The 13,424-nt window shown below is 44.7% G+C and overlaps 3 protein-coding genes across 3 annotated transcripts; all 3 read right to left on the minus strand.

Moving 5' to 3' along the window:
* Nucleotides 1–422: 422 nt before the first annotated feature.
* On the minus strand, nucleotides 423–2,040 carry EYB26_003736 (uncharacterized protein; the record flags this gene model as incomplete). The annotated part of the gene is made up of 5 exons (XM_054263030.1): nucleotides 423–487; nucleotides 537–803; nucleotides 855–1,368; nucleotides 1,413–1,743; nucleotides 1,796–2,040. The coding sequence occupies 5 exons, from the start codon at nucleotides 2,038–2,040 to the stop codon at nucleotides 423–425; spliced, it is 1,422 nt and encodes a 473-aa protein (XP_054119005.1).
* Nucleotides 2,041–9,251: 7,211 nt separating this feature from the next.
* On the minus strand, nucleotides 9,252–9,863 carry EYB26_003737 (uncharacterized protein; the record flags this gene model as incomplete). The annotated part of the gene is made up of 2 exons (XM_054263031.1): nucleotides 9,252–9,581; nucleotides 9,645–9,863. 2 exons carry the CDS (start codon nucleotides 9,861–9,863, stop codon nucleotides 9,252–9,254), a joined length of 549 nt encoding a protein of 182 aa, XP_054119006.1.
* Nucleotides 9,864–10,864: 1,001 nt separating this feature from the next.
* Nucleotides 10,865–11,485, minus strand: EYB26_003738 (uncharacterized protein; the record flags this gene model as incomplete). The annotated part of the gene is made up of 1 exon (XM_054263032.1): nucleotides 10,865–11,485. One exon carries the CDS (start codon nucleotides 11,483–11,485, stop codon nucleotides 10,865–10,867), a length of 621 nt encoding a protein of 206 aa, XP_054119007.1.
* Between the last annotated feature and the right edge of the window lie 1,939 nt (nucleotides 11,486–13,424).

Raw genomic sequence — 13,424 nt, forward strand, 5'->3', positions numbered from 1 at the left:
AATACTATTAAATATGAGGAAAGAAGTCTCCCCACTACAGTGAGTACATGAGGTAGTGTATACATCTACCTATTGTTCAGCAGCCTTGGTCCCTACATTGCTTACATATATAGATTTGTCTATCACAACTGATATGGGAAGATGTGCTGGCCAGCGAGAATCACAACGTTCGCTCTTCGGCTAAGTTGGTACCGAAGCAGTAAATTGTAATATGTATGTGATGAAATGCACATGATTTTGACGTCCATTTACCGGGATTGCACTAATCATCTCTATTACCAATATACGAATAAATGATAGTAAATTTGCTGGTCATGTACCATTTATAGTGCGCTATTCGTTCGTTGAAGCATGTGTCTTGGTACATACAACCATCAGACATATCCATCCATTGACGGTAAATAGCACACATATCGCAAGCCTCAAGTTGGGACAATTGGCTTCTTCTGAAGAATCTGCTCAAATACCTGCAGCGCTGTCTCGGGTTCTACATCAATTAGCACTCATTCAAAATATGATATAGACAGGGGACTCACGGTAGAAAGGAACCTCATGTCCCGCTCCATACACCTTCAAGAACGAAAAATTGTTCACATTCTTGAACATGCCCTTTTCAACGCCATTGACCGTGTATGGTGCCAGGTTCTTTGCGCTAAATTCAGCGTGTCCTGAAAAGTTCACTGCATTGGCAACCCCATAGTTGCCGAGCCAGTTGCAGATCCAGTCGGCGTCACCGGCCCAGACTAGCACGTTGATGCCGGACTGGACCACGCTGGAGAGTGTAGAGAGGAAAGATCGCGGGTCTACTTTGTCAGATCCTGCATTAAGACAATCAGGTAAACACTGAGACTTACTATCACCTGTGGATGCAAACTTATTATACGGTGCGTTTGGACATTCCTGATAGCTGGTCTGCGCGCCAATAGCCTTTACAACGGCAGATTTGGAGAGATAAGTGGAGTATGTCGAAGGTGGATATGGATCATTGGACGGCTCCCGGATATCATAGACGTCCCAGTCACCCGAGTTACTAATTGGTCCCTCGATTTGATTATAGCAAACGCTGTCCGCATTTTGGCAGTCGGAGTTGCTTCCTGTTCGCACGCACTTTTGGATAGCAGGGAGACATTGGTTGTTGTAGGCGCTCAGGAGGCTTGTGCGCTGCGAGTCGCTGATGAGTTGCTGGTAAGAGTTGTTGTAACTGAAATCGATATATGCCTTTTCTTGGATTGCAGAGTCGATCCAGCCGTTGTTAACACCAAGGGCAATCAAGTTGATGTTTTCGCCTGAGACGGATCCTGCTGTGATAGCGGCATTTTGCTGTTGGATATACGCGGCGAATTCGGGGCCGTAGTGTCCACCATATGACTGAATAATTAGTGAGTGCTGGCTGGCTTGAAAAGATGGCTTACCTCGGTGAAGATGGCGAAATCGCGACTTTGGTACTGTGGAAACTGCGCGTAGAACGCCTGCAACAGCTTCCAAACATATGGCGCCGCAGTCACCGTGCTGGTCACATCGTCTGTGCCGTAGGAGAAACCAACACCGATGGGCTGGTCAACATATAGCATGTTGGCGTAGTTATTCCAGCTGTACTTGTTCAGCGAGGGAGTGCTGGCCCCGTTAACGAAGTGACAGGGGCCGTTTTCCTGGAAAAGGCCGATCATGGAGGAGCACCCAGGACCACCGTTGAACCAGGCAGCCAGAGGAGCTTGTTGGGGGTTGTTTCGCGCCTCGAAGAACCTATTTGCTTAGCCAAAAAAACCACCATCAATTGATACCTAGCGACACTTACCAGAACCACATATTCATGTTAGTCCCGACGGAGAGATATCCCGAGTACTGATTAACCCCCGGGGTAGTTTCGCAAATGCCAGAGTTCTTGACAAACTCCATCCTGGCGCCGGTCGCGGCATGCTCAAAGACGGTATATGTGACGCCATTCTTCACGACAGACGAGACGCTGTCTTTGGTTATGTTTGCAGGGGCAGCTCCAACCCCGACCGCCAATAGAGGCAGTAACCACTTTTGATACCGCATTAGTACTCTTGCGAAGACTTAATTACTGAGGAAGGACTTTGTGATTCATTCTGACCACCTTGGGATACTTACCTCTCATCTAAATATAACAATCCCATGGCAAATAAACTTCAACGCATTGAGAAACATCCTGAAAAACGAGTCTGATGACCCATTACCCTATCTTGCCGTCGCAATACGACGGTGTTATCAAGAGCCCAGTAGGTATCCTGTAAACCACCTACCAAATCAAGGCAGTGTCCCGGAAGGAAATTTCGACAGGAGATCAAGAGGTCTTGGCAATCGCGGCTAAGAGCGGGCGGAAGTACATGACGGTTGCCAATAAAGATTATCTTCCCGATCGTGGTTACATTCAGCTCATTGGTGGCGCCTGCATACAGATATGCGTCGTGAGGGGAAGGCAGGATAAAGGAAAGAGATTGGCGCGAGGTATATCGTGATAATCTCGATGGATGGGCTGGCTCATTGTCACACTGTGTGTGTTGTGTGTTTGTGTGAGTATTCATACACCGTCCCCTCGCCGACGCGATATGCAAGGTGTAACTCTGGCTATGTCCGCCTATCTTATTAAAATGATCAATTACATATTGACGAACTTGGAGCCTCGCCATAGCCGTTGGTGGCCGACGTGCCTAGGTATAGTTCTGTTGTGCGGCCCAGGTTCGCAACCCTCTGTGATGCCTCCGCAAAATCCAAACCAGCACCGAGTACCTAGATTCCTGCTTTGTGCAGCATGATTGATCTTACCTTTCTTATCTATTTGATATGTTCGACCTATTTGGTCTCCTTTCAACATATACCTCTGAGCTATTATTAAATGTGCCCCCAATTTTCCTTCGCAATTCCCGCCGTGGATCCTTCAGTTTCGAACAGTCCACCAGTACCTGGACCACTGTTCTCCTTTGCTCCGCATTTGCATTTGTTGTTGTCCTGATGGTGGTGTAGCGTGTTGCTAGCTATGATTGATCGATCGGTTCGTAATCATGACTAGAGGTAGGTTCGGTTCCACGGTAGCGAGCCATGCATCCGCCTGGTATGGCCTGCCGGTAAGTGTTTGTCGATGTGGCGGCCTCCTTTCGTGGATGTTTTCCTCTCTTGTTCCCATTCCTGCGAGATCTGATTTCAGGTGAACCCCTTCTCGCGTGATAGTTAGGAGGCGCTGGAAATACTGCCCTTGGTCAAGACCAACGGCTTCTTTCTCTATCATTGGTTTGCATTGAGCTATGGGAAGCAAACGAGCTTGACGATGCGATTGACAAGAATGACCATCGATAGGACCATGGGTCTAATCCCCGATTCCGCATTGACAACCGAGTACCAAGGAACGACTGGTTGGAGATCGATCTCTAATGTATTATTACAGACATCAACCAGATAGCTACCAACACTAGTAAGGAGAAGCTGGCAGTCATTAAGTATTACTACCTGGTATAAATAGACTAGATCTGTACAAGCATAATATAAAAGCGTCTTCATGGTGACCTGCTATACGATTGATATGATTTCTGGTCATACAGCCGCGCGGAGTAACATTTAGTTTTGCTTTCACAAACCCATTTGCAACTCGGAGCTTTATAAACTCGTTCCGAAAACGTGCCAGCCTGAGGAGCCTCACATGGTTCAACAACGTCACGGCGATCTTGAATTCATTGGAAGGGGGGGTTTTTTAGGTAATTATGCTAGGTAGTATGAACGACGTGAACAGCGCCAGTTCAGTAATATTCTCATATATACTTACCGCTAATGTCTCAATCGAGCGAACGCACTCAGTGAAGCCAACTTATAAGGTCAATAGCAAGCACCAACCTCTAAGGTTAGCTAGGAATGAGCGAGGAAAGGAAAGGAGGGGAATATTAGGTCAGGATACTCATTTGATTGATTGATTGGTCTTCTAATGTCCAGACATCTTGATCTATTTTATATGTGAGATCATAACAATCTGTATCAATAATTTTGGTGAGTGGTGATTCCCATTTGCTATACTGCTATATTCTCGTTTCGCTGTATAATCCACAATTGTATAGGTCCAATAATCTAAATGAATAAGATTTATTAGAGTCCCTCCCTGTTTGGACTACCTAGCATACTATCATTTACCAAGGAGCTACGCTACAGCTTAGCCATGTAATTAATCAATGCTACTACGTACTTGTATTTGATTGGCTTAGAGTGATGATTTTTGCCAAGATTTCTAGAAGCTGAAATTTATGATATTGTTAGAACTACTCCCTCCCACGTTCTCTCTCAGATTTCTTCACTCTCTTCCGCTCTTTTTCAACCTTTACGATTTCCCTCAGACTCTCCAAATGGAAACCGTTTGGTGCTTTCATTACGAGACCTGGGACGAACCTTGGTCATCGGATGATTTTCCAGCGGGTGAAAGCAGGGAGGAAATCAATCGGAGACTTCGTCGTCTAACATCGAAGGCGTGGTGGGAAAACAGGAACAGTGAAGTCGTGGAATTTCTGCATGACGAACTTCCTTTCTAATGGCCATGGGGATTTACTATCTACCACACCGTTTATATGTCAGAGTCCAACAAGCATTGGGATATTGTTCTCGAAGCAATATCTAAAAGTGTCATCGGACGATTAGATGAGTATGAGCCTTCCCGGATCTTCCGGGAAGGATAGGTACTGTCCCCTAGTTTTCGATGATCCCGCTAAGTTCAACGGCGCAACGCTAGACAAGATCCGTGACCATTTCAGGGAAGTCCAAGACAGCGAAAAGGGAAATGACGGAGTTCGATTTCGATGGTGTTTAGTTATCGATGAAGGCGCTTTACAATTTATCCTCCGCCACCCTGAGCCACTGAGAGACCAAAAGGGCGGCTGGGTCGCAGTTGTGGACCCAAATTACCAAGGAGGCACCAGTTACAACACACGATACTACCCAGGATACCTCCTCCGCTTATATTTGAAATACCTCTGGAGCTTGACTCGTATTGGGCGCGCCCTCGAGCTGGATGAGCTTTGTGGAAGAATGAATGGACCTGACGACATTCCTTGGTTCGATTCTGATATAGTATGATATTTGTAGAACACTACAGATATCTCCCTATTAAAACATAGGCAGTGATTAATGATTATTTCAGAAAAAAAAAAAAAAATACTAGACAGAGGGACTATAGTTTATTGTGTAGTATTTTTTCATACTTCTTTTTCATGTAATGTATTTTATAAAAGCAGATAAATTAAATATTGATGGCACGCCGAACCAGTTGACCTGTGGAATACAATCGATGCCATGTTGGTTTGATCATATTCGTCTGGAATGTCATCTACATGAGGTCCGTGAGACCGAGTTTCATGTGTTTCGCCATCGATCTTCGGAGCCCTTGGATGGTGACAAGCACTTTTTGCCCCGAGTTGAGTGGCCTTTGCCGGAAGCCACTGATTCTCCAGGTCCACCAATCCTTGAGTGGTCTAGTCGATGCCGTGCTGTACGACGTTGTCCAGATGGTCTGCCAGCAATTGATCCCAGCAGTCAACAATCTTCGTCTGGCTTCCAATTGCGTCGTTATATGCGTCCAGGGCCGTTTCCAGGTATTCTGTCAGGCGGTGGAGGCTTGACGGGGGTTTCCAGATTACCGTCGTGGGGGGCATTTTAAATATATGCAGGATTTGGCTTGGAGCAGCTTTCCTTTTCTTCCTCTCTTTCCCATGCTTGATATTCCTGTAGATATACGCACCTAGTTATTCCAATACGAGGTTTTGGCAGTTGTCACAATTATAGATACTTAAATATATTATAATATCCTGTCAAGTGTAGAGAAAGTGTATATAGGAGGAAGAATAATTATTAGGTATACACCTATATATATACTAGAGAGTATAGGAGGATTATAGGAGATACAGTCTAGGTATATAAACACACTCATTTACCATATATTTGGTTATTCTTCATAGCTATTTAATCTAAATCGCTTGATATTAAAGTTTAACAATAAGAGTCAGCAAGGTATTCTAAGTTGTACGAGCACGAGGCTGTACGGGGGATCTCTTCTATCTTAGCTACGTTTAGGACTTCCGAACATATCGATCGACCTATTGTTACTTTGTTTACTCAAGTTACCTTACCTACGACGACTTAAGGGACATCTGCGAGGTTCAAGAAAATCCAGCCTACTTGAATTGGCGCCATAAGAACAAAATTATTGATTTTGTTTGGCTGATTCCTTCAACTGGAATTATCCTCTTATGGTGTCTGCTATCGTTCTATCTCCGAGAGAGAACATTATGGAAGCTCACCAACATCCCCCAACCGTTGGGACATCCTGTATTTGGCAGGACACAGCAGCTTGGCCCCCACCCTTGGAAGCGGCTTGAGGAATGGGGCTTGACACATAGTGAGCTTTTTCATTTAAAATTCGGATCGGAGAATTTTGTGTACGTGAGCAGTTGGGAGGCGGTGCGAGAGATCTTTGATCGACAATCTGCAAAGACCTCGTGCAAAAGCCCTTTACATGGCGCAAAGGAATTAGTATCTAGCCTCCGAATTACTACTACGCTATGGATCCCGATGGCGACGCCTGCGGGCGATCCTACATCAACTTCTTCATCCCACTATCGCCTTTAGTTTCTGTCCTAGCCAGGAATTTGAGGCCAAGCAGTTGCTATACGAGCTCCTTGAAGAAAGCTAAAAGGAGGTTATCTTCAAAGAGCAGGCCCATCGTATGACACTTTCAAGTAAGTGACACTCCCGTTGTCGCCTGTGGTCATACATATCTCTCTCTTATCCCGATCTAACCTTGGTGCTAGTGATCCTACCCTCAATTATGGTCTACGAGTACTATCGAAGGTTAGTGCTCTCCGAGTATAGTAGAATTAATCTCATATCGAGGCAAACAGACTCAATTTGTCGCAAGGTGGACTAGATCATGGAGGAGTTCTCTGAAGCTACTGCACTAGGGGAATTCGTCACGGATCTGTTGCCGTAACTATTGTGCTTGCTTGTCTGGCTGCAGTGGTAGCGGCCTAGGGCGCAAAGATACTACCAACACCAGCATGATCTGTGGATTCCCCTTTGGCATGATTTGAAAGAGAAGGTGAAGCAGGGCTGTGCTCCACCTTGCTTTGTCAAACATCTTTGGAAGCAGACATGAAACGTCATGGCATTGATGATACCCAGGCAGCTTTTTTGGCAGGAGGTAGGTACTTATCCTTTTTCTTTTCGTTCATTTAGCGTGGTTCGAACACTACCGCCTCTGCACTAAACATTGCGATAAACTTGGCAGCTAGCTTGCCAGTGCTATATAGGGTTAGCTAAGAGCTCAATAGCCTGTTAGGTGATTCTAGGTCTCCTTCCTTTGCGGACATTGACCGACTTCCTTTTATACATGCGTGTGTCACGGAAATTTGGCGCATTCAGCCTTTGACCCGATTTGGGACTGCGTAATAGACAGCTTCAGACGTCATAAGCACTATCGAATCCCGAAAGGCTGTTTTGTGGTGATCAATCAATGCGCCATACACAATAACCCAGACTACTACTATCCTGAATCACACCGATTCGATCCGGCCCGCTTCCTCGAAGCACCTCTTGACGTAAAGAAATACTCCACCGCTCCCAAGCCGCATCTCAACTTTGGTGCTGGACGATGTATTTGTCCGGGATCACATGTCGCTGAGAGCGGTCTCTTCATCGCTTTGGCAAAAATTGTCTGGTTATTTGACATTCGCCCCCCACGCGACGAGTACGGCGATGAACTTCCAATGGATATTTCAGATGAGGCCTTTGACGAAGGAGCCAATACAGTACCCAACCCATTTAAGGTTCGTCTCATTCCGCGTAGTTTGGTCCACGCTAAGAAGGCGCGTGAAGAGTAGCAAGAGGCGAAGGATTCGGGGTTATCGTGGAGTGATATCGGTGTAAGGTGTCTAGACCATTACAGCTTTGATTACTTGAAACGGAGTATGCAAATCATGTCCATTGCTACGTAACAAATACTCCCTATACACAAACCCCTGGTTCCTACAGTAATAAAATCCATAATTTTACGGAAGCAGATCTGACCGAAACATTGATGTTTGGGTGAAACTTGAGGGAGGCGTGCTGCTGATAATCGGAGTGGGACATCGTATCGTGTTGTATTCTGTGTCTATCGGTACTACCTATCTAAATGTTACGGGCTAGTCCCGCCCAATGCTCACTAGAAGGGCATATTAGAATAGAAAACGTAACATGAGGAAAAGAAAGAGAAAGAAAACAATAAGTTCTTTACGCGCATACAATCTTATATAGGCGAGGGGAATCGGGAGCTTCCGACGGGCTTCTCTTCGGGGAATCCGTGATTGCCGGATATCGAGTGTCTGCTCGTGATCTGGGAATAGCTTCATGTCCGGGGAAGAGCGCTATTGTCAAGATCTGTAAGGGCTTCACCCGAATATGCTCATGAGGTCAGCTCATAACACTAAAAGACAAAACTCTAGCATATGTATAGTGCAAGTGTCGGATCTGGATTCGCCTTGTTGTTCGTAATTCAGAGGTGTGTCGCGATACGTTAAGTTAGAATGCCTTGCTGACTCTCACTGTTTCAAAGCCTAATATCAACCGAGTAAGCCCCCGGGGCCTAGCTAGAGTTACACCTGAGTGATTCATAGTGGTAATTACGGGGTATTCGCCAATTTTTGCCAGTTGGCAAAAGAATTGACTACATCCATGCACGTATTATTTATCATATAGAAGAAATTGACACGCCTGTTGTTGATTTGTACGCTTCTGAAAGTAGCCTAGTGCCCACATCTTGCAACACCTACGCTTCAATAACCTTTGAACGTTTTTGAATTCGAAAATAAAAAGAAATTCCATCCATTCCTAACCTTGGATGAGAGAATACGCCTTATTTCAGAAAACTGCAGGAGACAAACTGATTCATACTGTGATGGCGAGGCAAGAAAGCAGCTCATAATCCGACCGAGATCTCGGACTTCAATTAGAGGACTAGAACACTGATCAAATTTATTACAGCCCTATATAGAGTGTTACGACTTCAATATTGGGATATTTATGCTATATACGCATATATTTTCACTATCTTCGTTTGATACGGTACCAAATTGTGTGCCCCATGCTGCGGACTCAGCAAGATCGTAAGTTAGGAAATAAATCTTGTCATGTGGCATATTGAGATACCGGATGAGCTATGATTGCCTGACCAGTGTAGCTGCGACTGTTGTTTCAACATTCCTTCATTCTCCGGCTCGATGATACTACTGAACCTCATAAAAAAGAACCGCATCACTCAAATGCTCAACCCTGGTGTTGTTTTTGAGAGCTGAATCCAATTCTGCAATGACATCGCTAGGAACACCGGCGCTGATGTCAAAAAGACGATGAGCATCAAGAGCAGTGTCATACAGCCCAACGCGGTCAGGCTGGACTGTCTGCAAAATGGTGCCAGGAACCGACCTCTTTGATCCAAAAACGTACCACATGGCTCCGCTGAGGACAGTATTACAATCCACACACTCTATGTTATTCCCACCACCAGAATTACAGGCAGTCCCGCATTGGCCGGTATCGCCACTAAATGCAGCAACCTTTTCACAGCGTCAGTCATGATCTCACATACTAGGCATAGCAGGAATGCTAGGGCTCCTTACAACATCAGGGACGCCAGTGGTGTCTAGCCCAGTACCCTGGACAGAAAAAAATTGACTTCCATACACGCAACAGGTGTCAGCTCCGATATCACTACACTGAGCGTATGCGCTAGTTGGGTCGCAAAAGTCGTCGAAGATGTCCCAAAATAGATTGAGGTTGACGGCGCGAATGACAGGTAAAGAGGATGCTACTGCGAGTAGAAATGTTTTCAGATGCATATTGGATGACAACACTATTGTTGACGTGGTGGTGCTGTTGCAAGAGCAGGGACAAATAATAGAGTGATTGTTATTGATATCTTGAGATTAAAACACATCTAAGAATGGACGAGTGGCTATCAGCTCTGATATTTATGTAGTGTGTAATTTACTTTCTGTATTGACACACTGGCCACGATACTTACGCTTACTCTAATGCTTATGCTGATGCTTACTGTCATGAGTACCTTTGTGCTTACTCTAATGCTTATGCTGACGGATGACTTTTATGCTTATACTTGTTCTGTCCGCGTGATAGTCGCTATAATCTGATCAATTCAGCTTCTACAGAGCTTATAGTATAACCTATATTGATAATTCGTCCTTCCAAGGAAAAGGGTCTATTGCTACTAGTCAGGGTTTGTGACCTTGAAGGTTATCAGTAGTGATAATTGATCCATTACTAAGGTCTTGAGCGCTGTCACGGTTCCAACCTGGGAGCAGGCTCCATGTGTAAGCGCTCCGGAACACGCCAAGGCGGTGAGGTTTGACAACACCAAAGAATCCGCCGGAGACCTTTGTCATATGAGTCATACAATGTGGGAATAGCTTCATGTTGTGCTTTGTTGATTATTTTGTTGCTTTGTATTGCTTTGGGATCATTGTATTGTTTTGGAAACCTGCTCCGTCAGGATCAGGCCTGGGAGCAAGCCCTGGGCTTGCTCCCCTGTAGTTTAGTTTCGCTCTTCAGCTCACGTCTTGTTAGTTTTCTATGTCATACGTTTTACCTTGACCTTTTCTCGCTCTGTTACAAGCGCAGTATCCAATACATGATACCTTTTTCGAGTTGTAACACTTCTGTATGACTTTGAATCCCAGTTTGATTTAAATGATATGAGTGTCAAAACTTTTCTGTAAACATTTAAAGAATTTTAAATTACCTCACAAAGAGCACAATTTTGTAGTGTTGGCAGTAAAGTAACCGAAGATCCAATAAATTGGAGCCACACGAAAACTGATTGTTAGAAGTCCTCTTTCTCATCTCCACGTATAGGAAGCTTGTTGTTACTAAGTGCAAGAAGCTGCTTCTTCAGAAGTGACATTCCCTTCAGCGATACTCCTTCAGTATCATCATAGATAACCTCGAACGACACGTCACCATTGGTTCGCATCCTTATCTCGGTGGCGATAGTGATTACCAAAGTCATAACATCTCGTGTATGAATGCCGATACTGTCTTCTTGAGGCATGGCTGTATCCCAGTACACTTTTGTAAATGTGTGGTTATTCTCTTTGCCCTCGTTCGGTAAAGTGAGATCAAAAATCAGTTCAGGAATGGGCGTAATTTTTATCAACTCTTGCCTCCAACTCTTGCTGAGTGGTTGTAAATTGAGATATTCGCGATTTGAAGTAAGGCAGCGAGAATCGTTAGGCCTGCAAACTATGCGCGAGTTTGGATCACGGCAGTCTTTGAGCATATCTGCATTGGCGAGAGGCTGCAGTAGAACTAGCTTCACCTGGTGTAGCTGTGATGCTGATTCTGGTGATAATTTGAATGAGTTGTTGTCAAGACTGGAAAGCTCCTTCGTTCCACAGAATCCCTGTAGGAGATTAGGTTCAGTTATGTTTACCGCTTGAGACATTTTCACTAGATAACCCGTCAGACAGTGGATGGAATATATTGTGTTTAGATTTGAAGCAATGAATAGTTTCCCTTGTACAATGAAGCAAAGATTGAGATAAATGATGCCTATCTTTCTGAGAGAATCGACCGAGAGCTCTTCCTTAAAAGCAAAGAGGGCTAGTTGCAATCTGGCTACCTTGTCTATACATCAGATGACTGGTGGGCTTTCCTCAAGCAACCCTGCATGAAGCTAATAAGACGCTAGGCAATTCTTCGGAAAGGGTGTGCTAGAAAGCCATATATTCAAAACGTAACCATCAATAGCTGTATTAGATTTTTGCCTTAATGCCATGCTTCTGGCAAGTATAAATACCGCGAATTTCGGCGCGGGACTCGCCCGTTACGTACATCGGGGAGCGTCGACATATCGAGTACAGTTCATATATGTAAATACACATAATGATGTAATTCATAGTATTATAGATACATAGTGATTCTGAGTAATATTACTGTTACTAATATATTAAGGGCATAACACTGCTCTTGCGTTTCTTAATCTTATCTGTCACATCACCATGATGTTGTTTATCATATTTCAATTATTCATATCATGACGAGTTCGCGTAAGATGACCAACCTGTAGTCGTCACTCGTGCATTGCAGTGCTGACATCTCACAACCCATTGGAATATCACTGCGCCTACATCCTGCCCTCCTTAGGCCCCTACAAATTTTCATATACTGCCACTATTGATATCTTTGCTTCCCCGCGCTCTAGCTTCTCCCTCGAAACTCCCAGCCACAAGGGCATGCTATTTGTTCCTTTATATACTCATTTCGTATAAGGGCGGTGGCAAATTGATATCTTCATTTACTGATTTTGTTCATTGATGTTGCATCTAGCTTCAAGAGTTAGAGTGATCTGCACACATCATAATTCAGTATATAAGCGCAATGTCTGAGCTACGAGAAACGGTTCCACTCAGGTATACTTTATCAACCCCCCACAAGCCCTGTTACGACTCAAAGATACTCACAAAGTTCTTTCCAGCGAAGTGTTTCTCGAGATATCTAATTCCTACTCCCGCAAAAGAATCCAAAATCACATGGCTCAGCCCAGTGAATGGAGCAACCCAAACTTCACACCTAAATGCAAAGAGGAAGTGCGTACGCCACCGCTGACGCAGCCGCTTACGCCACTGTAACTTACCCCGCATTCACTCTGACACCCACAATCCGTGGATCTGACATATTATCACTATCCTAAATCTGAAAGCCGCGTCTAAATCCTATATCGAGCTTGCCACTGTGGTATTCACCAGCATAATCCGTCATGTGATTAACGAAACAGGGCCTTGGGCATATCCCAGTGAATGGAGCAACCCAGACTTCACATGTACCAGGTTGGTTAGGTTAAATATTTCCCTCGCAAAGTGACTGGCTGCATGATATGAACATATATGCGAGTCACGTAGGGTATATCGCATTGTTACTTTGAAATAGACGTTGTCTTTCAATCATAAGGTTTTGAAGTCAATTGCCGGGGAGTACCGTTGGTTGTGGGGTGGTGGCAGCGGAAGACATCATGACTGCCCTGAGAAAGGTCAATAGTGGAAGAAATGAAGAAAATGAAGACAGAAGAGTCAGAAGTGCGGGCGGACGCCTCTTTATAGCCCTCGAGCTCAGGAGTTCGACATCCTGGGATACTGAAACCTGAGCTCCGCCTGCGCAGCCACAATCAACTAGGAAATCAACCATTGCAGCGGTGATACAGATAGGCGAAGGGCAACCAATAGAGGCTAGCTATCAGTCCATGTCAGTTAAGATCCTACCAATAGATCTTACTTCAAATGTCTACTTATAGTTAAAAACAACCTTTCAAACATCCTTGAACTGCTAGACTGTCAGACGATAGTATTCTTTGCTTAGACCTATTATGAGGCATTGGCCTCCAATTT

Source organism: Talaromyces marneffei, chromosome 2 (assembly GCF_009556855.1).
Source record: "Talaromyces marneffei chromosome 2, complete sequence".
In the NCBI taxonomy this organism is placed as follows: Eukaryota; Fungi; Ascomycota; class Eurotiomycetes; order Eurotiales; family Trichocomaceae; genus Talaromyces; species Talaromyces marneffei.